At 39.0% G+C, this 22,779-nt stretch overlaps 1 protein-coding gene across 1 annotated transcript in view; it reads right to left on the bottom strand.

Moving 5' to 3' along the window:
- Window positions 1-22,779, bottom strand: part of PPP1R3A (protein phosphatase 1 regulatory subunit 3A) — a 227,869-nt gene that overhangs the window by 44,532 nt on the left and 160,558 nt on the right. Inside the window, exons 2-3 of the mRNA XM_075345012.1 lie at window positions 6,996-7,048; window positions 6,765-6,886 (exon numbers count right to left, since the gene is read on the bottom strand). Coding sequence (XP_075201127.1) covers window positions 6,765-6,886; window positions 6,996-7,048 — 175 coding nt within the window. The remainder of the gene's footprint in view (window positions 1-6,764; window positions 6,887-6,995; window positions 7,049-22,779) is intronic.

The raw sequence follows: 22,779 nt of genomic DNA on the forward strand, positions 1-22,779 counted from the left end.
CATAGCCATGTGACCAGTCTGGTGTGAATGTTATATAGACATTGGCTTACAGACTGCTCACATGACTATGACGTCATCGAATGTCCTGTTAACTGAACTTTTACTGTCACTGTGCGAGTGTGGCATTGCATCACCTGGTACAGCTGCACACTCTCCTGACAGGAGCATTCAGCTGCATGTATTTCCATGCAGCTGAGGTGCTCCTGTCTGAAAAATGTTAGGCCGTACCGGCTGATACCGATGCGAGTCGCAAGTGGCATCATACCCTCACTGTCAGCCTGCTTCTCGCTGTATACAGAGTGATGAAGCAGAGCTGACATGGCTCTCCCTGCTTCTTGCTCTGTATAGACATTTGTCTTTACAGAGTGATGAAGCAGAGTTGACATGGCTCTCCCTGTGGACTATGTCAGACTAAGATTTTTTTAATAATAAAGATGGAGTCTCTGAATGTTTTTTTGTTTTATTTCTTTCTAATAAAAAGATTTTTTCTGTGTGTTGTGGTTTTTTTACTGTTTACTAGAAATTCATGGTGGTCATGTCTAATTTGGCGTGACACCATGAATTTCGGGCTTAGTGCCAACTGAGAATATAACACAGGTATTAACCCTTTATTGCCCAGCTTGCCACTGACATCAGGGCTGCTGGATGAACTGGGTAAAGCACCTGGAAATGGTGCTAAGAAACAATGCATCATTTCCAAGGGCGGCTGTGGGCTATGGAGAATCCCAGTCCCCAGCTGCCTGGTTTTACCTGGCTGGTGATCAAAATATGGCTGGAGCCCACGCTTTTCTTTTTAAATAATTAAAAAAAAATGAATGTGCTTCCCTCTATTTCAATTGCCAGCCAAGGTAAAGCCAGAGAGATTGGGGTGGGGTGGCAGCCTATAGCCATCCATTTTATCTGTGCTGACTCTGAAAATTGTAGATTCACATTGAAGGCATCAAAACTATGAATTAAAACATGTGGAATGAAATACTTAACAAAAAAGTGTGAAACAACTGAAAAAATGTCTTATATTCTAGGTTCTTCAAAGTAGCCACCTTTTGCTTTGATTATTGCTTTGCAAACTCTTGGCATTCTCTTGATGAGCTTCAAGAGGTAGTCACTGGAAATGGTTTTCACTTCACAGGTGTTCTCTGTCACATTTAATAAGTGGGATTTCTTGCCTTATAAATGGGGTTGGGGCTATCAATTGCGTTGTGCAGACATCTGGTGGATACACAGCTGAATGTCCTACTGAATAAACTGTTAGAATTTGTATTATGGCATGTAAAAAGCAGCTAAGTAAAGAAAAACGAGTGACCATCATTACTTTAAGAAATGAAGGTCAATCAGTCCGAAAAATTAGGAAAACTTTGAAAGTGGCCCCTAGTGCAATGGCAAAAACCATCAAATGCTACAAAGAAAGTGGCTCACATGAGGACCGCTCCAGGAAAGGAAGACCAAGAGTCACATCTGCTGCGGAGGATAAGTTTATCTCAGTCACCAGCCTCAGAAATTGCAGGTTAACAGCAGCTCAGATTAGAGACCGGTCAATGCCACACAGAGTTCTAGCAGCAGACACATCTCTAGAACAACTGTTAAGAGGAGACTTTGTGCAGCAGGCCTTCATAGAAAAATGGCTTCTAGGAAACCACTGCTAAGGACAGGCAACAAGCAGAAGAGACTTGTTTGGGCTAAAGAACACAAGGAATGGATATTAGACCGGTGGAAATCTGTGCTTTGGTCTGATGAGTCCAAATTTGAGATCTTTGGATCCAACCACCGTGTCTTTGTGCGACGCAGAAAAGGTGAACGGGTGGACACTACATGCCTGGTTCCCACCATGAAGCATGGAGGAAGTGTGATGGTGTGGGGGTGCTTTGCTGGTGACATTGTTGGGGATTTATTCAAAATTGAAGGCATACTGAACCAGCATGGCTACCACAGCATCTTGCAGCAGCATGCTATTCCATCCAGTTTGCGTTTAGTTGGACCATCATTTATTTTTCAACAGGATAATGACCCCAAACACATTTCCAGGCTGTGTAAGGGCTATTTGACTAAGAAGGAGAGTGATGGGGTGCTCCGCCAGATGACCTGGCCTCCACAGTCACCAGACCTGAACCCAATCGAGATGGTTTGGGGTGAGCTGGACCACAGAGTGAAGGCAATAGGGCCAACAAGTGCTAAGCATCTCTGGGAACTCCTTCAAGACTGTTGGAAGACCATTTTTCGGTGATTACCTCTTGAAGCTCATCAAGAGAATGCCAAGAGTGTGCAAAGCAGTAATGAAAGCAAAAGGTGGCTACTTTGAAGAACTTAGAATATAAGACATAGTTTCAGTTGTTTCACACTTTTTGTTAAGTACTTCATTCCACATGTGTTAATTAATAGTTTTGATGCCTTCAATGGGAATCTACAATTTTCAGAGTCATGAAAATAAAGAAAACTCTTTGAATGAGGTGTCTCCAAATGCTTGGTCTGTACTGTATATATATATATATATTATATATATATTTTTATATATATATATATATATATATATATATATATATATATATATATATATATATACACATACATATTTGTACAGCTCTAGCAAAAATTAAGGGACCACTGCAAAATTTTCAGTTTTTCAGATCTTTTTACTTATAGGTATATTTTTGAGTAAACTGTAGATTGTTGTTTTATTCTATAAACTACTATTTTCAGAAAATAGATTCAAAATTTTTTTGCTTGGAAATTCGGAGACATGTAACAGTAGTTTATGGAACGAAAGAACAATTTCATTTACTGACACTTTTGCAGTGATCTCTTAATTTTTGCCAGAGCTGTAAACACACACATATATATATATATATATATATATATATATATATATATATATATATATATATATATACTGTATACTGTATATGTACAAAATATATAGTTGTATAGAAATAAATCATTAAAAAAAACGATGTAGCACTCCTTGGTATTTTTCTGTCTCAGCACAGATAAAATGGATGTCTACCCCCATCTGACTGGCTTTACCTTGGCTGGCAATCAAAATACAGAAAGCCTTTTATTTTTTTTTTAATTATTTTAAAAATTAATAAAAAAACTGCATGGACTCTCACCATATTTTGAGCGCCAGTCAGGTAAAACTAGGCACCTAGGGGCTGGAAATCTTAGCATGGTAAGGCCCAAGCGTTGTGAACCCCCACGCTAAAAAATACAGCCCGCAGCCGCCCCTGGAAAGGCACATTGTTTCTTAGCGCTATTTTCAGGCTCTTTACCCGGCTCGTCCAGTGGCCCTGATGGCGGTGGCACGCTGGGTAATAAAGGGCTTAATTCCAGCTTTGCATTTGCAGCTGGTACTAAGCCCTAAATTCATGGTGTCACACCAAATAAGACATGGCCACCTTGAATTTCTAGTAAACAGTAAAAAAAAACACAACACAGAGAATTTTTTTGTTAGAAATAAAACAAAATAAAAACATTTAGAGACTTCCTCTTTATTATAAAAAAAATCCTTAGTCCGACGTAGTCCACAGGTAGAGCATTGTCAGCACTGCTTCATTACTCTCTACAGACAGTGTCTATACAGAGTGAGAAGCAGAGAGAGCATTGTCCATTCTGCTTCATCACTCTGCACAGGCAATAGTCTATACAGAGTGAGAAGCAGGCGTACACTGAGGCCTGAGTTCCACTTATGTATGACTCTGCAGTCTTGCATTGGTATCACCCGGCACGGGCTAACACTCTCCGGACATGAGCACCTCAGCTGCATGGAAATACATGCAGCTAACCGCTCCTGTCAGGACTGTGTGTGTTCATACCGGGTGATGCGATGCAAGACTCGCACAGTGACAATCAAAGTTCAATTGAGTCCATGAGCCATAGACTCAGGTGAACCCTGAAGTCACAGCGAACACGGCCAAAAACTGCCGAAGATTACTGAGTGATGAGCAGTGCATACCTCCAGAAGTTAAAAGGACCTGCCTTGACGTCATAGCCATGTGACCAGTCTAACTCAATGTCTTTACAACATTCATACCAGACTCGTCACATGGCTATGACATCATGGCAGGTCCTGTAAGTTAGTGGTGGTTAATGGCGGCACAGCAATGATCGGATGCAGAAGCAGAAGCAGCTGGGGGACAGTGTGCAGGACGTGTCTTTGGACCTGTAATTATAATCATAATGTTTTTTGATAATGTGCTTTTTTATTACAGCCCCTGGACCCGAACTGTAACACGAGCTTCCCAGGAAAGCTCATATTCGGGATCCTGTACACAATCACTATGTGATCTGTACGAACCCTGAACTTTAAAGTTCGGGTTCGCTCATCACTAATTCTAAGCTCTTCTTCAATCATAGGAATAGGAGGTCAGAGTGCACAACTCTTTCCACATAGAGGTAGGAAAAGATCTAATGACGATGTACTACATCAGTGATGAATCATATTGAAAATGGGAGTTGTAGTCTTATTCAGAGAAAAATAGTCCAGAGATTCGTGAGATGCAGAAAAGGGCTGAACCTGCATAGTCCCTCAGTTTAACTGAGAATCCTCTGATATATATTGTAGTAAAAGAAATATATCAGACTTTTTTATTCTTTACAGTAAAAACTAAAATGGCAACTTTAAACTCCATCAGCCCTAATTTTGCTACTAAACTAAAATCCTGAAACCAAGGCTTTTGTATCACAGAAAGTGTGCGTCTTGCTTTGTGAAACAGGCAAGTTGTAACTGTATTATTTTTAAACTAAAAGAAAAATCTCCATAATCCAGAAACTTAAAACACAACTGTCTACCTCCTAAAACATAAGAAATGTACATTTACTTTTTTTTTGCACACTTCCTTGTTGTAATAGTCAAATATTAGATCTGTACACAGCACCCAAATACTGCAGTTGGTCCCCTCTGGTTACCATCTGACTTTCCCTATCCAAATAAGTCAGGATCAGTTGGATAACAATAAGGCTTCATTTGCATTAAAAATCTAAAAACAGGTTCAATACACCCATAGGAGAACTTAGACTCCTTTATACAGAAAATACATGTATAACACTATGTATTATGATGCAAATGTTTTTGGAAAATTTGGCAAAGCTGGTGAATTTGATTTTTAAATTTCCATCTCTAGTTATTTTCAATCCTCGTTGATATCCAGCATGGAAGATTAACATAGGTAACCAAATATCCTTAGGTAGCCTTATATACATTATATAGTTGGCCATTCTTACAATAATTGGCATGTTCAGCCAATGTTAATCTAATGTTCATGGTTACTAAATTAAGGTGAAGTTATTTCTTTGTTTTTGTGTACCCCAAGATGTTTTGCATTTATTTTCTCTTTTTTCTTAAAGGGGGGGGGGGAGTTGGGGGGAAGAGGTATGGGTGTGAAGGAAAGAACATATTTGGGACACCTTTTTGGAGTTGGAGGCTTTTTACTTGTTTTAGTTTTTTTCATGCTTTGCTGTATCTATTAGTTAATAAATAAATTAGTTAACTTGATTGCAGTTATCTGTATTCACAAGCAGGCAGAAAAGACACCGGTAATGTCTCCTCTGCATGCTTCCAAAATGTGCACAGGGAATTCCTTTTCACAACATTACTGATGTCACACAGTTCCCTAATGACTATGTGAATGTATTTGGGGACGCTACTTTCAATATACATATTTTTTTAGAGACATGGACTGATTATTTTACTTCCTTGTACAGTGTAGAATCTGTCAGTGTGACAGCCAGAATTTGTTGATGGTGCCGCCATAAGACAAAATGTATGCATTAACAGTCCTCTGGAGCAGGGATTATGCATAAGCCCATTAATTTAATTAAAGTGGTTAATATTGGGGAACTGTATGTTGCAACAATGGTTCATTAAGGTGTACATGCTGCATTATACAGAAGTATATTTTTGCTAATTTTGCTGCTTTTATTGTATACTGTTTCTACAGTTCTCAAGATAATTATTTTTATAATTTTATATAATTTAATTATATCCAGTCTATATGGCTGTATTACTCTGTCTATCCATCCATCCATCCATCCATCCATCCATCTCAATAATTTTTAATAAATTAATGCCATTTTCCCACTTATACATTATTTGTGTGGTGTTTCTTAAGCATCATTTTACCTTTCTGAAAATACAATACAATCTAAATGTCGAACTGAGCAAGCATTCATGCCCAGAGCACAGACTGCTATGGTTTCTCTGCTGGGTGAAGAGGAGAGTAGGAGGACATGTATTCCTGCTATAATCAACCTTTGCAAGCGCTCTTTTTGAAACCCATAATAAAGGTCTTTTGTAGCATACACTATACAATGAAAGGAAATAAGCTAATTTTACGTTAGTTTCCCTTTAACATTTCAGTCAATAGTACTGAAAAACAGCAAAATAGAATAAAAATAAACGGTAATTAACAAAGAATTGAACATAAATATGAGCTGAAGCGAACAACACAATTATCCCCAGTGTGAATAAAAATATAAAGTGAACAATAGATCCATTTCCTATTAAACATGATAAATAGGAAGAATATATTTAAACGCGCATATTCTAGCCCACACAAAAAAGCCAATGCTTTGTAAAGATGTAAAAAGAATCCAAGTGTACAAAATGAAATGACAATGGAATACCTTTCCAACAAAGAATGGAATGCAGTAAAAAGCATACTATCTTTATCTTTTCAAAACTACATGTATATAAAAGAAAAGTAAATTACCCCAATTTGTTAGAATTAAAACAAGAACATTGACAGATTCAATATCCCCCAAAAAAGACTTACAAACAATTGCACATCACTTTCGTCCTCATTGTTCTTTGCTTTACTTTTATCTTCTGTTACTTCATCATTGTTGTCTTCAGAAAAATCATCATGTGAGCAAATTATTCTGGGAATATATTTCTCTGGAAAAGAAAGATATTTTAAAAAGTGGTTTAAGTTAAAAGGACACAGAACATAGTAGCGCTAGTTATGCTATCGGTATTTAGGTGAAATATTAAATCTATATAGTACCTGTTGCATCAGGATTTTCTCCCTCAAATTCATCATAATCTTCATTTTCTTTGCTGTACAACGAAAGATGAACAGCCATTAATAAAAAATACTTAAACCTTAGCCATGTGTATGCATATCAATAAATATATATTTGTTACTATGTTTATTTATGGTGTGTAATGTATATATAATTACAAAAATGTGATTCATGTAATCATCAATGACATCCAATGATGACATAAACTTTCAATAGAGTGTAATAGATAATGCTAAATCTTCTGGTACCTTGAAGCAGTAGCTAAATGTCTGTAGCTATTTTTCATTTACTTTATAAAAGAATAATATTGTCAACCAATCTGCCTGTAATATACAGCATTGCTCAAAATTAGGTTAGGTTACAAACTAGAGATTAGTGCATATTTAGAAATTCTAGTTGGCCTACTTTGTTCCCCAAAAATAATTTTGCGGTGACTCTCTATAGTGGAAAACTTGTAATTGCTCGTAAAATAGATGTGGGGGAGTGGAGAGAGTAAAGGGTGCTTTACATGCTGTGACATTGCTAGCGATCTCGTTAGCAATGTGACACGCCAGATCGCAGATAAGATTTGCCAAGATCGCACATAGATCATTTTTTGCAGCGCCGGTCACATGTGCGGTCTGGCGTCTTACATCGCTAACGAGATCGCTAGCGACGTCGCAGCATGTAAAGCACCCTTAAGAACACCACTGATCATAAGACCTTACACATTACAGGAGAAAACCTTGCTGACCAAAAGAGCTTACAATCTAATGAAGATAAAAAGTCACATAGTGACTCTGGAGAGTGAAAACGACTCTGCCGTACTAACTGTGCTCAACTGGCCCTGGAACTGACCACCACTGTACAAGTTATCACTGCTGATCACCTTTTTATTAAATCCACAAACCACAAAACTAAATCACTGACTAGGTAGATGCAATGGTTAAAATACTTTATAATTTATATTAAAAAATTTATATTTACTTTTTCCAACCTTCAAGTAATAAAATAAATGCAACAACATTTTAGTGATGGAACATCAATGCTGAAAATTATCAGCTTAAAAGGAAAATGGTGTACACTACAACACTTAAATTTTAGTAAATCTTAAATTTATTCCCCTATGTACATTTTTTATGGAGGCACAAACATAATGGCTTTGCCTGCTAATCTACTAATATGACCCCTGCCTATAAATGTACAGTAACTCTGTACAGTGTCTGTATGTATCCATGTCTCTACGTGTTTCACCCACATTATTGCCAGTGGGTTCATCAGGAGACTATCTGGTAAATAAATAGTTAGATATTCATTATATGAGTCTGATGCTGACCCTGGCTGATATCCGTTTATATATATGACTAAAAGGTTGAGGAAGTACAATAATCCCTAACATATTCATGATACAATTAGTTGTATCTATTCAGAGTTGATAAAGGTTTAATTAAATTTATGTGAGAATCGTCCTAATAATACTGATAGTGCCTAGGACAAAGATTTTAACTATTCATTATAAGTGATGAGCGAGCACTAAAGCGTTTGAGTGCTCGTTACTTGAATCGAGCGGGTCTGATGGTTGGACTGGCTCGATTCGAGTAATGAGCATAATGGAAGTCTATAGGGAACTAGAGAATACTTCTAGCAGACCCCCTAGAAGAGCTCTGGGGCATATGAAAATCTGGAGAGGAGTCTACACTTACTGAATTACTAATGGAGGTGTCTAATAAAGTTAGAAAGACACACAGGAAAAAAAACTGTTTATTTGAATAAAGACACCACTTTCCTATCCCTTATTCACCAATTTATAAAATAAAATCATGAAGATCCGATGTGATGCTGTAGTGGTCCCACGACATCCCCCAAATCCATACTCCAACCTATGGAGTCTTGTTTAGAGAAATATGTTCCATAAGTCACTGCTGCTCAGCACCAGACCCAGAATTTCTCATGCACGGTTACGTCACTGGCTTACTGACATCATAGAATGTCAGAAACTTTGGGTCTTGCACTCACTGGGAGTGACCTCTGAAGTATTGTCCTCGGAACAATACTCCATAGAATGAAGTATGGATGCGGAGGATGTCATGGGACCAATGCACCATGGATTACGTCAGATCTTCATGGCTTTTTTTTTAAATAAATTGGTGAACGATGGTTAGTGTAGGGGAGTCTTTATTCAATAAATAATTTTTTCCTGTGGGGTTTTTTAACTTTACACTTACAGCGTTAGTAATGGGGGTGTCTGATAGACACATCTTAATTACTAACTTCTGGGCTTCATGCCAACTGATAATTCACAGCTGACAACCCTGAAAAATATTACCCAGATTGTCACCACACCAGGGAAATCAGGAAGAACCAGGCACACTGCCAGAATTTGTGCATCTAAAGGATGTGCTCATTCTGGGGTGGCTGTGGGCTGGTATTTTTAGGCTGAGAGCGGTTATTACACATGGACCTTGTTTAGCCTAGTTTGATCCAATATATAAATAAAACAACAATGGGCCCCTCTATTTTTTGATAACCAGCCAAGGTAAAGCAAGACAGCTGGATGTATTATAGGGCTGGGAACATCCATTGTTATTGGGCCCTTCCCAGACTAAAAATACCAACACGCAGTCACCCCAGAATTGGCGCATCACATTAAATGCAACAATTCTGGTGATTTGTCATGCTTTTCACAATTGCCCTAATGTAGTGACAATCAGGGTAATATTTTTTGGGTTGATGTCAACTGTGAATTGTCAGCTGGCAACAAGGCAGAGGTTAGTAATGGAGACTGGTCTATCAGACAACCCCACTACTAACCGAGTAAGCATAAAGTTAAAAAAAGACATGCAGGATAATAGTTTATTTGAATAATGACTCTTCCACACTATTCCTTGTTCACCTGTTTAGCTAAAAAAAGCCATGAAGATTCAATATAATAGTCCATGGTGTAGTGGTCTCAAAACATCCCCCAAATCCATATTCCAACCTATGGAGCCTCGTTCAACGATCAATGTTCCATAACTAACTACTGGTCAATGCCAGACACAGAGTTTCTTACACATGGTGACGTCAGCAACTCATTGATGGCATAGTGCTTTCTGGATTTAATGCTTACCGCGACTGACATATGGAGTTTCATTCTTTGGCTGGAAACACATTTATGCGAGTAAAATCGGTCCGAGTTGGCTGAAAAAAAACTCGGCAGATTTAAGTTCACGTTAGGTCAGAGTGCAATGCAACTGCACTGCGATCCTGAGATTTTTCTCATGATTGCAGTGCATGTGCAATGCGTGTGTGATCAGTGTTGATCCTTTTTTTTCTCAGCAACTGTCATCTGCCATTCAGCTCTGCTACATGGCCGCTGACAGCAGCCACAGACAGCCATGTAGCAGAGCTGAATGGCAGATGACAGCAGACACAGACAGAGACGCACGATCAAAATGAACTCGGGTGTACTTCACCCGACTTCATTGTCATGCCGTGGCTTTGTCTGTGTCGCATCCTGATTAGCGGTCACCCGTGAAGGACTCACCAGTGACCGCTAATCCCCTGAGTGACTGAATTGAGCAGCGCGATTAGCGCTGCTGTCACTCAGGTTACCCGTGGCCAGATGGCTCCTCCCTCAGTGACCGCAACTGACCTGTGACTTTATTGCTGTCACTCGGGCGACTTGCTGTCACTGTTGTAGGATTCAGCGGTGGCCGCGAGTAACCTGACTGACATCAGCTGATCGTGCTTCTCACCTCAGTTGCTGCGTGGAGGTGACAGGAGAGGCGGTGTCTTCTGCAGCTCCTGTCACCTTCATGTAGCAGAGCTGGAAGCGACGCGGGACCTCCGTGGATTACGTCGGACAAGGATGAGTTTTTTGCGTACCTAATAAAGGGGTGAACGAGGGTCTTTGTTATTGTTTATTATTTCAAATAAAGGATTTTTTCACTGTGTGTGTTTATTAACTTTAATTAACTGGTTAATCATTGGGGGTGTCTCATAGACGCCTGCAATGATTAATCTAGGATTTAGTGGCAGCTTTGGGCTGCCATTAACTCCTTATTACCCCGAGTGCCAACGCACCAGGGCAAATCGGGAAGAGCCGGGTACAGTCCCAGAACAGTCGCATCTAATAGAAGTGGCCATTCTGGGCGACTGCTGGCTGATATTGTTAGGCTACAGGGCTCCCCATAACGTGGAGCTCCCCATCCTGAGAATACAAGCCTTCAGCCGTATGGCTTTATCTGGCTGGTATTAAAATTGGGGGGGGGACCGCACGTTGTTTTTTTAATTAATTATTTATTTATTTTACAGCACAGCATAGACACGCCCACCGGCTGCTGTGATTGGTTGCAGTGAGACAGCTGTCAGTCAGCGTGGGGGCATGTCTGACTGCAACCAATCATAGGTGCCGGTGGGCGGGTAAAGAAGGGAATATGAGATTGAATAAAGAGCGGTCGGCTTTTTCAGAAGAGGAGAAGCCGCCGGAGCAGTGTGAATGCCGTGCAGCACTGCGCTGGTGATCGGGGATCAGTGAGTATGAGAGAGGGGGGAAAGGGATAGATCGACATGGACAGAGAGTGAGGGACAGAGATAGTGACCGACTGACAGACCGACCGACAGAGAGAGAATAGAGACCGAGAGGGAGAGACCGACAGACAGAGAATAGTGATTGACAGACATTGTCAGACCTCACTCGTTTCCAGTGTTTTAGGAAACATGCGAGAAATGTATTTAGAAAATCGGATGTCACTAGGATGGTGTCAGTGCCATCCCGTGACATTCGATTTTTTTACACGCTCCCATAGACTTGCATTGGAGAGACTCGCAGTAGAAACTCGCAAAAAAGCAGCATGCTGCGATTTTTTTCTCAGTCCAAATGCGAGCTGAATCATTCCCTAACATGTGTCCGATTCCAATGAGAGATTTTCTCGCATTGCTCTACTGCGAGAAACTCGCAAGTGAGAAACAGCCCTTTGAAGGAGGCTTCATAGGTTGGAGAATGGACTCAAGGGATGTTGTGGGACCACTACATCATGGATTATGTTGGATCTTCATGGCCTTTTTTTTTATAAATTGCTAATCAAGGGAAAGTGTGGGGAGTGTTTATTAAAAAAAGCTATTTTTTATGTGGGTGTTTTTTTCAATTTACACTTACTGGGTTAGTAATGGAGGTGTTTGATATTCTGCTATCCATTGCTAATCCATGGGCTTGATGTTAGTTGACAATTCACAGCTGACATCAACCATCAAAAATATTACCCGATTACCACTGCACCAGCGCAATCAGGAAAAGCCAGGGCAAAGCACCAAAATTGGTAAATCTAAGGTGATGTGCCAATTTTTGGGCAGCTACAGGCTGTTAGTTTTTTTGTGGGAAAGGGCCAAATAACTATGAACCTTACCAGCCTGATAATAGCAGTCCACAGCTGTCTGCTTTACATTGGCTGGTTAGCAGAAATAGGGGGGACCCCAAGCCATTTTTTTAAATGATTCTTTTATTATATTAAACCAGGTAAAAACACATTTTAGTGGCACATGAAAGGCACTAAACGGTGCAAGTGTACATCCCCACTTATATGCCTGTTCTGATGTAAGCTCTCCCTCCTTCATCAACTGTCCTTTAATTGTATTGCTGAAAATGAGACTCATTGTTACAATGTGGCTGGCCAATCACAGTAATGCCTGTAACCAACATGGCTGTAGCATTATCGTTATTGGAAGGCAATACCCACATTTTTAGTGGCTGAAAAACAGCCATAAAACATGCGTGTTGTTGACATGAGTGTGGCGCTCAAGGATCCATGATACTCAATAAAGTACTGATCTTGCCTGAGCACCTCGATGCTCGATTGAGTATCAAATAGTGCCAGGCATGCTCATGGATCACTATTCATTATCTAGCAATTCACCTGGGAGCACTTATATAGTCCTTGGTTACTAGATTAATTTATTGCTAGATGCACTAGCACAATAGCATGGTGGAAAATGTAAATATATCTTTTTTAATATAAATTCTAAAAGTATTTTAACCATCTTATCCACCTGGTAAGTGATTCACCACTGTACAATGTACGATATTCTATAGGATTCTGGTCATTTCTACTATAAACATTTATTGTTAGTCATCTGCCCATTCTTAGATATTCCATATGCATATGAAATAAATGAAAAATGTATATATGTTTTATCTGATAACATTTAGTAAGCATGAGATTATAATAACATTTTGGATAGCTGCAATTTTTATATTAGTAAGTTCACCTACTAACAAATTAAAGGGAATCTATCAAAATATTGTTCATATGTAATCTGAGAGTAGGAGCATGTGTCACTTACTAGGATATATCCAGTAGTTTCAATATAATATAACACAGGTTTGCGACTAAAAAGCTGTTTGATTATTTTCATCTAATTTCCATGTATTTTGGTGTGCTGAAAATGAAAAAAATATTGAAAAAAATCCAGGATGTCAGGATTTGCCACAAAATGCCAAATTCTCTTCAAATTTAATAAATTTTTCATAATTTTTGTTCTTTTTTTTTTTTTTTAGGGTTTTGAAAGTCAAAATTACTATTAATTAATTCACATCAATTAATTGAAGATACTGTATATAATACCAAAAAAATATAACTTTCAAAGAAAAGAATTCTCAGAGTGAGCTAATGAAACTAGCATCAACATTTTGCAAGCTGAATGAGCGGGCTCTGACATGCCCGGGCTTGTTTCAATTGTTTTATCTTTGTTCTCGCCTGTTCAAACTTTTTAATCTCAGTTCATGTTAGCTCTTCATATTCAACCGTGTTTCCCAAAATTAGCATTATGGCTCAGCGGAAGTGTATTAATTTGCCTGACAGTTTCTGTTACATTTGTGGTGAATATACAGTGTTGAAGCAACAGCTGAATATTACAGACTTTGTGAAAAAAGTATACTTTGCATATTCCGGACTAAAACTTGGAGATCAAAATAAAGCTTGGGCGCCTCATAAAGTGTGCAAATGGTGTGTTGAGGACCTCCAAAATTGGTTCAAGGGTAAGAAAAAAGCTTTCCGTTATGGGATTCCTATGGTATGGTGAGAGCAAAAGAGCCATAGTGACGATTGTTACTTTTGTTCATGCGATGTGAAAGGTTATAATTGAAAATGGAAGCATTCCATTTCATACCCCAATATTCACTCAGCAATTCGTCCCATCCCCCACAGATATACCAGTACCCAAGGCCCCTGCTACCTTGGAAGAGATAACTATATCCGATGAAGGTGGAGTCATACCTGAAACAGATGAATCAAGTTCTGACTTTGAAGATGATAAAAGACCAAAATTGTTTTCCCAGGAGGAGATGAATGATTTGGTAAGAGACTTAAATCTTCCCAAAGATGCCACTGAGTTACTCGGCTCAAGGCTCAAAAGCAAGAATTTATTGTTGCCAGGAGTGTCTTATTCATGGTTCAGACATCATGAAGACGAGTTCGTTCCTTTCTTTGCCCAGGAATAAAAGTTGGTTTATTGCATCGATGTCGAAGGTTTGATGGGTCAATTCAAAATCCAATATGATTCAGCGCAATAGCGTCTTTTTATAGATTCTTCAAAAAGAAGTCTCAAAACAGTTTTACTCCACAACGGCGGTTTTTATGCTTCCATCCCTGTAGGTCATTCTGTACACCTCAAGGAAACCTACGAGAACTTGGAATTGGTTCTTCGTAAATTTAAATATGAAGACCAAGGTTGGCAAGTGTGCAGGGATTTGAAAGTCTTGTGCATGCTGGTCGGGCAACCAGCTGGGTATACCAAATACCCTTGTTTTCTGTGTCTATGGGACAGTCGAGACCGACAAAATCACTGGACCAAGAAGAATTGGCAGCCGAGGGTGCTCACAGTTGGTGAAAAAAATGTACTCCGAGAATCTTTGGTTCCTCCCCATAAAGTTCTTCTACCACCTCTCCTCATCAAATTGGGATTGATGAAGCAATTCATAAAATCACTTCCAAAAGATGGAGAATGCTTCAAATACTTGGTCGCCAAGTTTCCAGGCCTCTCGAAGGCAAAATTGAAGGAAGGTGTGTTTGTCGGACCAGACACTAGAAGGCTTATAGTTGATCAAGAGTTTATCAATATCATGACGCATCCTCAAAAAAAAGGGTGGATTGCATTTAAAGAGGTTGTAGAGACATTTTTAGGCAATAACAAAGACCCTGACTACAAACAAATCATCGGACAAATGCTGGAAGCATTTCAAGCTTTAGGTTGCCTGATGAGTTTGAAAGTGCATTTCCTCCATTTCCACCTTGACAACTTTCCTGAAAATTTGGGAACTGTGAGTGAAGAGCAAGGTGAACGATTCCACCAGGACATTAAAGAGATGGAAAGAAGATACCAGGGAAGATGGAGCATTACAATGATGGCAGACTACTGTTGGATGCTTCAGATAGACATTACAGATGCTACTCACAAGTGTAAATATACCAAGAGAAGCCTCACAGGGAAGAAGAATCGATTTTAGTGTGTGTTAGTGAGCTCATTGCAGTTAAAAAAATGATTTTCATGAAACATTTGTAACAAAAAATTAATTTTATGATTCTATTTTCATTTATTTTGAGGTGTTGTCTTATTTAACATAGTTACTTAAATTGTTAGAAAACGTGATGTCCTATGACAAAACGGAGGTCATTTTCGGATTCAACGCACTCAAAAACATAAGGATTAAGTGGAATAACCAAAACAGCTCTCGAAAAAAATTTTTTGCAGACCTGTGTAATCAGTGTTTTGTAAACAGGAGATCATCATTAGAGGACTAGGGGTACCTTCACACTTTAGCAATGCAGCAGCGATCCGACCAGCGATCTGACCTGGTCAGGATCGCTGCTGCATCGCTACATGGTCGCTGGTGAGCTGTCAAACAGGCAGATCTCACCAGCGACCAGTGACCAGCCCCCAGCCAGCAGCGACGTGCAAGCGACGCTGCACTTCCACGGAGCCGGCGTCTGGAAGCTGCGGACACTGGTAACTAAGGTAAACATCGGGTATGGTTACCCGATGTTTACATTAGTTACCAGCGCACACCGCTTAGCTTAGCGCTGGCTCCTTGCTCTCCTAGCTATAGTACACATTGGGTTAATTAACCCGATGTGTAATGCAGCTACATGTGCAGAGAGCAGGGAGCCGCGCACACTGCTTAGCGCTGGCTCCTTGCTCTCCTAGCTACAGTACATATCGGGTTAATTAACCCAATGTGTACAGCAGCTACATGTGCAGAGAGCCGGAGCCAGCAGCACAGGCAGTGTGAGAGCTCCGGAGGCTGGTAACTAAGGTAAATATCGGGTAACCACCTTGGTTACCCGATGTTTATCTTGGTTACAGCTTACCGCAGCTGCCAGACGCCGGCTCCTGCTCCCTGCTCGCTTCATTTCGTCGCTCTCTCGCTGTCACACACAGCGATCTGAATTAAAGGGTTAAAAAAGAAAAAAATATACACATATTTGGTATAGCTGCATTCAAAAATGACATATCTATGAAAATATAAAATCAATAAATCTGATTGGTAAACGGCGTGGCGGTAAAAAAATTCCAAACACCAAAATTACATGTTTTGGTCATCACAAATGTTGTGCAAAATGCAATAACACTGGATAAAAATGTAGCATCTGCGTAAACATGGATTAGCTGAAGACACAAAACATAAGCTATAACAGAGCCCTATATCCTGAAAAATGAGAATGCTGCGGGTCTTGGAAAATGGTGCAAAAAGTGCGCCACTGTTTTTGGACAAAGTTTTGATTTTTTTAACCCCTTAGATAAAAATAAACCTATACATGTTTGGTGTTTATAAACTCATACCGACCTGAGACATCATAATTACACATCAGTTTTATCATATAGTGAACATGGTGAATAAAGCACCCCAAAAACAATCGTGCAATTGCACTTTTTTTTGCAATTTTCCCTAACTTGGATTTTTTTTTGCCATTTTCCAGTACACTATATGGTAAAACTTATGATTTCATTTAAAAATACAACATTTTCTGCAAAACACAAGGCCTCATATAGCAAGATTGACGGAAAAATAAAACAGTTATGGTTTTCGGAAGAAAAGGAGCAAAACCCCCCCAAGAAATGGAAAATTGCCCAGGGGTGAAGGGTTTAATAGCCTGCAGATTGCTGGTGGTCTGAGTCCAGAGAACCTAACCAATCATGCAATAAATATCCCACAGCAGTGTCCGCACTTTGCGTCGTCCTACTTGCAGTTCAAAACGCAAATTTTGGCAGTAATTGATTTTGCCAAAGTTGCTTTTTTCCTTAAATTAGCGCCAAAAACGCATGCGTATTTACCGCGTTTTAGATGCGTTTTCAGAGCTTTTTTACCTGCGTTTTGACAGATGCGTTTTGAACATCAAGACACTGCTAAATAAAGTTTACATAGTCAAACAGAATGAAAAAAGAGAAAAAAGAATAACACATATATCATTTTTTAATTAATAAAGAAAATAGTTAAATTTCATGAAATTATAGCGTTTTTTTAATATCTATTGCTAAAATAGCAATAAAATCATAATTTTCATTAATTTCATTGTCGGACTATGTGTGTATGTAAAAGGACATATTATTCCATTATTTTTTTGTCTGAAAAGCATGCGTTTTTGAAGTAAAAAGCGCACTGTTTCTGCACCTAAAAGCATGTGAAATGCTGGAATTTTGATGTTTGTTGCTTTTTCCTACTTCTCATTGACTTCAATGTTAGCAAAACGCTGCAGAAATGGCAAAAACAATTGACATGCTGCTTCTTTAAACGCATGTTTTTTGCCACAAAATATGCAAATTAAACGCAGCATTTTAAAACGCAAAGTGCGGACAGGAAATCTACATTTTCCATAGACTAACATGCAGAATCAAAACGCATGCGTTTTGGCATGAAAACGCTGCTGCTCAAAACGCTGCGGAAACGCAGGTGAAAACGCAAAGTGCGGACACTGCCTTATTCAACACAAAGGAGCCCACGTGGCATGGAGTATGGATTCAATGAAAAGCATGAGCTACAAAATCTGAAGTCTTTTTCTATAAAAAAACAAAGTGAGTGGAATTCATTTGAAAAACTACACTGACCGGGGCCCTTAATACTAATAACACAGGTATGTAAGGGTAAAGTTTGAAAAGTAAAAGGTGATTTTTATATACTTTTGATGACTAAACTCAGTAAAAATATCATAAAAAATTCCATCACATACACTTTTTTTTTTCGCAAACTCTGACTCCAAAGGCTCATGTTTCAGTGCCACTCTACGCACTTGATGGAAAGCTATGAGAATTTAGACTTTGTTCTCAAAGGATCAAGGATGGTCAATATGTGGTGATTTGGAAGTTTTATCTTTGCTCCCTGGGAAACAGAGAGTGTACACAAAGTACCCATGCTTTTTGTTTGACAGGGGCAGCTAGGATAGCACTCATCTCTGGAGCCAAAAATGTTTGTTGACAAGTACAGCTTTGCAACCGGGACGAAAGAGCATAGTTGGAAAGTTTAGTTGACACCACTAAAGTGCTTCTGTCACAATTCCACATTAACAATAGACAGATGAAGCAGTTTGTGAAAGCTCTAACGAAAGAACTGTACCAAGTTTCAGGGCCTGTCCAAAACAAAACTGAAGGAAGGCATTTTTCTGGGTTCAGATATTTGGAAACTCATGAAGAAACAAAAATAACAATGGTTTGGGAATCTTTTAAAGAAGCCGTGAAGAAATTTGTAGTTAACAACAAATATCCAAATGTAAGTAAATTGTGGAGAACATGCTGAAATGTTTTAAAACCTTGAGTTGTTTGATTAATTTGAAGTTAAATTTTTTATATTTCCATTTGGACTACTTTACTGAAAACCTTGGTGCTGTTAGTGACTAGCAAGTAAAAAGATTTCATCAGGAAATCAAGGAGATGGACCAATTTCAAGGTACTGTAGATGGAGGGTGAATATGATGGGGGACTACTGCTGGATGCTTCACAGAGAAGATCGCAGGCCCTCTAGAGAGAAAAGGTATCAAGAGAAGCTTTGAAGAGAAATGGAAAAGGCGCAAGAATTAATTTCCTATAAAGGTGCAGAATGAATGTTCAATAAATATATATATATATGTGTATATATATATATATATATATATATATATATATATATATATATAATATTGTGTCCATTTGTGGCTATAACAAATATTTTTCTGTTCATCTTACTTTTATGTAACTTCACTTGCGTTTTATACAAATTTCATACTTGATAGTTAAAAAAAGAAGTGTTTTTTGTTTTGTTTTTTTTAATCAGGGCATAAAAAATATAAAAATCAGTTATTGGATTTGAAACAATTTTCATAAACCCAAGTTTTGCCTACCTGTGTAATTATATGTTCATGATCCAGTACGTATGTTTGCGATCACGTACAGTATAAGCAATACATTATATAACTTACAATATACAGTGGTACAGTACTTGTATACTTAAAGGGATTATTGAGGCATATGATATTGATGTCATCTCTTGAATAGAATATTAATATCATACACTTGAGGTTCCAATGCAGTTTAAGTTAATAGGAGCTGATCTGCCTTACGCATTATAAATTCAATAGAGATCAGCTGTCCAGCTCTGTTCAATGTTTACTTCCCATCAGTGAGGGTGCTGCATGACAGACCACTACCAATGTAATATTGATGACCTCTTCTATGGAGAGGTCACTTATGTCAGATGTCAGGACAACCCCACAGAACTGAAACATCTCCATTACATTACAGCATACTTCACTTATTTTATCTATCTACAACTGTAGTTGTGACTGAACAGAATTGAATGTTATTTTTATACTTGTTTTCTGATCCAGTACAATTGTCAATAGAAGATCATTTGGAAGTAAAAAAAAAATAATACTAATAAATGATCATTCAAAAAGACTAATTTTTTTTAGAAGACAAAACAATATGAATTTGGTACATCTTTCCCTGTTGGATTGCTTTTATGCATTTTTGATAAAAAATGTTAAGTAAATGTTATGGTATTATTTATATACTGTTACTATTCATTTATTTACATAAAACAGAGCATTTGCTCATTTTGTTTTTATCTCAGATTTTGTGTCCTTCTCTCTATGATCCATTCTATCGGCCTAAAGGACACTGTGCTCTTCTGGTTCTCTTCCTATCTTTCTGGCCGTTCATTCAGTGTATCATTTGCTGGCTCCACATCTTCTCCTCTCCCTCTTACTGTTGGGGTCCCTCAAGGTTCAGTCCTTGGCCCTCTTCTTTTCTCTCTCTACACTGTCCCAATTGGACAGACCATCAGTAGATTTGGCTTCCAGTACCATCCTTATGCTGATGACACACAGCTATACACCTCATCCCCTGAGCTCACCCCCGTTGTACTACAGAACACAAGTGACTGCCTGACTGCAGTTTGCAATGTCATGACTGCTCTCTATCTGAAACTTAACCTTTCCAAAACTGAACTTCCTCTTTTCCCTCCATCTTCCAACCTTTCTCAACCTGACATCTCGCTCTCTGTGTGTGGCACAACGATCCTAGGCAGCAGGCCCGCTGTCTGGGTGTTATACTTGACACTGATCTCTCCTTCACCTCCCACATACAATCTCTTGCCCGCTCCTGCTGCTTGCACCTCAAGAACATCTCTAGAATCCGCCCCTTTCTCACTATGGAAACGACAAAAACCCTCACCGTGGCCCTCATCCACTCTCGCCTTGACTACTGTAACTCTCTATTAATTGGTCTCCCCCTAACTAGACTCTCTCCTCTACAGTCCATCCTTAATGCAGCAGCCAGGGTCACCTATCTGGCTAACCGCTACTCGGATGCCTCTGCTCTGTGCCAGTCATTGCACTGGCTGCCCATATATTACAGGATCCAATTCAAACTGCTTTTTCTCACCCACAAAGCTCTCCACAGTGCGGCACCCCCCTACATCTCCACCCTCCTCTCTGTCTATCACCCCACCCGTTCTCTACGCTCTGCAAGCGACTTTCGACTAACATCCACACTAATTCGAACCTCCCACTCCCGGATCCAAGACTTCTTCCGAGCTGCACCAACCCTCTAGAATGCTCTACCCTAGGAAGTTAGGACAAATCACAACTTACTCAGCTTCAGACGCACCCTAAAGATGCATCTTTTTAGGGCGGCCTATCACACTCCCTAATCAGATTCGATTCACATAGTCCCTCTACAACTTCTCACAACATAACTCCACATCAAACTCCATGGCACCCAAAGGCATCTCAAGGCTTGGGCCCACTGGTCCAGGAAACCACTATCTAGCCCCATTTCCGTGAGATGGCTGGATTGTCATTGTAAATAAGCACTTGAACCTTGCCTCTTCCCCCCATCTCATTGTAGATTGTAAGCTCTCATGAGCAGGGTTGTGTCTTTTCTTTTTTTTCCCTCTAAATATTGTATTTCTATAACTGTTACTTGTTTGTATATGATCCTCCTGAATTGTAAAGCGCTGCGGAATATGCTGGCGCTATAGAAATAAAGATTATTATTATTATTATTTATTATTGTCTGTTAAATGGCACTTTAAACTCAATTCTTTGATTTCATAATTTTTTTTTATAATTCTATGCTTGTGTTTAAGATTTTATTGAGTTTGTTCATGTTAGCTTAGAACAACTTTTCACCTCTGAATTTAATTGCATCATATGGTATGAGAAAGCGATTATCACAGTATTTGGTTTACACCTATCACTCAAACAAAAGTCAAATATCAACCTTCTATTTGAGCTGAGCAGATTCCTTCACAGAGGATCAAATTTGAGTCGAATTTCCTAAAATTTGCAGATTGAAGTAAATTCAAACACTTAAGGGCTCATGCGCACATTGCTTGTGTATTGCACTGCAGCGTAAATGCATGTGTCCTGCGTCCCCTGCACAATCTATGAAGATTGTGCATGAGACGTGCGCATGATGCTTTTATGAACGCAGTGATTTGGGTGCTAAAATTTTGATCCAAATCCGTGCGTTCATAAAAGCATGTCAATTAGTCCGTGCGCTATGGATGCAGCTCCCACTGTCTATGGTGGGGGCAACATCCCAAGCGCATGAAATTGGCTTTTTTTTAACAAAAAAAAACTGCATTCATTATGCAGTCTTTCTGCAGCGATTTGACACACACACATGTGCTGTCAAATCGCTGCAGAATATTTAGCAGTTACGTGCGCATGAGCCCTTACAGTGTATTCCCAATGCCATTTCACACACTACTGGAAACTCAGTGAGCATTCTAATGCTGTGTCCATAATAATCAGGAGTGCTATCATAGCCAGTACTAAAAATAAGGGCTGGGAGAGGAGTGCCATCTTCTGCTTGTACTGTGTAGGGATAGGATTTCATGGAACACAACATATTGATAGAAAAATACCAAATACTATAGTGGTGTACTACTTCAGTGCTGATGCACCAGAATAAATATGGGAGTGATAGCCTCATTCTGTGAATACTAACCCAAGGATTCAGAAGATATATAGGGAAAATGCTATGGTTATATAGCATCATCACTCACTATGTGATTGTAAATTAATAATTCTGTGATATACTTCAGTAGCAACACCTTAATAGCTGTATGTTTTCACACAGTGCAAGCAAGGAAGGGCAGTATTTAATTCTTCATTGCAAATTTTGCAATTAAACTACATTCTGATTTCAAGGCTTGTGTTTCACTGAAAGTAAGATACATCTAATTTGAGAAATGTTTGACAAATGTTCTTTATTTATTTTATTAAATAAAAGATGAATCTCTATAATCCTGCAACTTATAGACAACTGTTTATC

Source organism: Anomaloglossus baeobatrachus, chromosome 4 (genome assembly GCF_048569485.1).
Source record: "Anomaloglossus baeobatrachus isolate aAnoBae1 chromosome 4, aAnoBae1.hap1, whole genome shotgun sequence".
NCBI classification, from domain to species: domain Eukaryota; kingdom Metazoa; phylum Chordata; class Amphibia; order Anura; family Aromobatidae; genus Anomaloglossus; species Anomaloglossus baeobatrachus.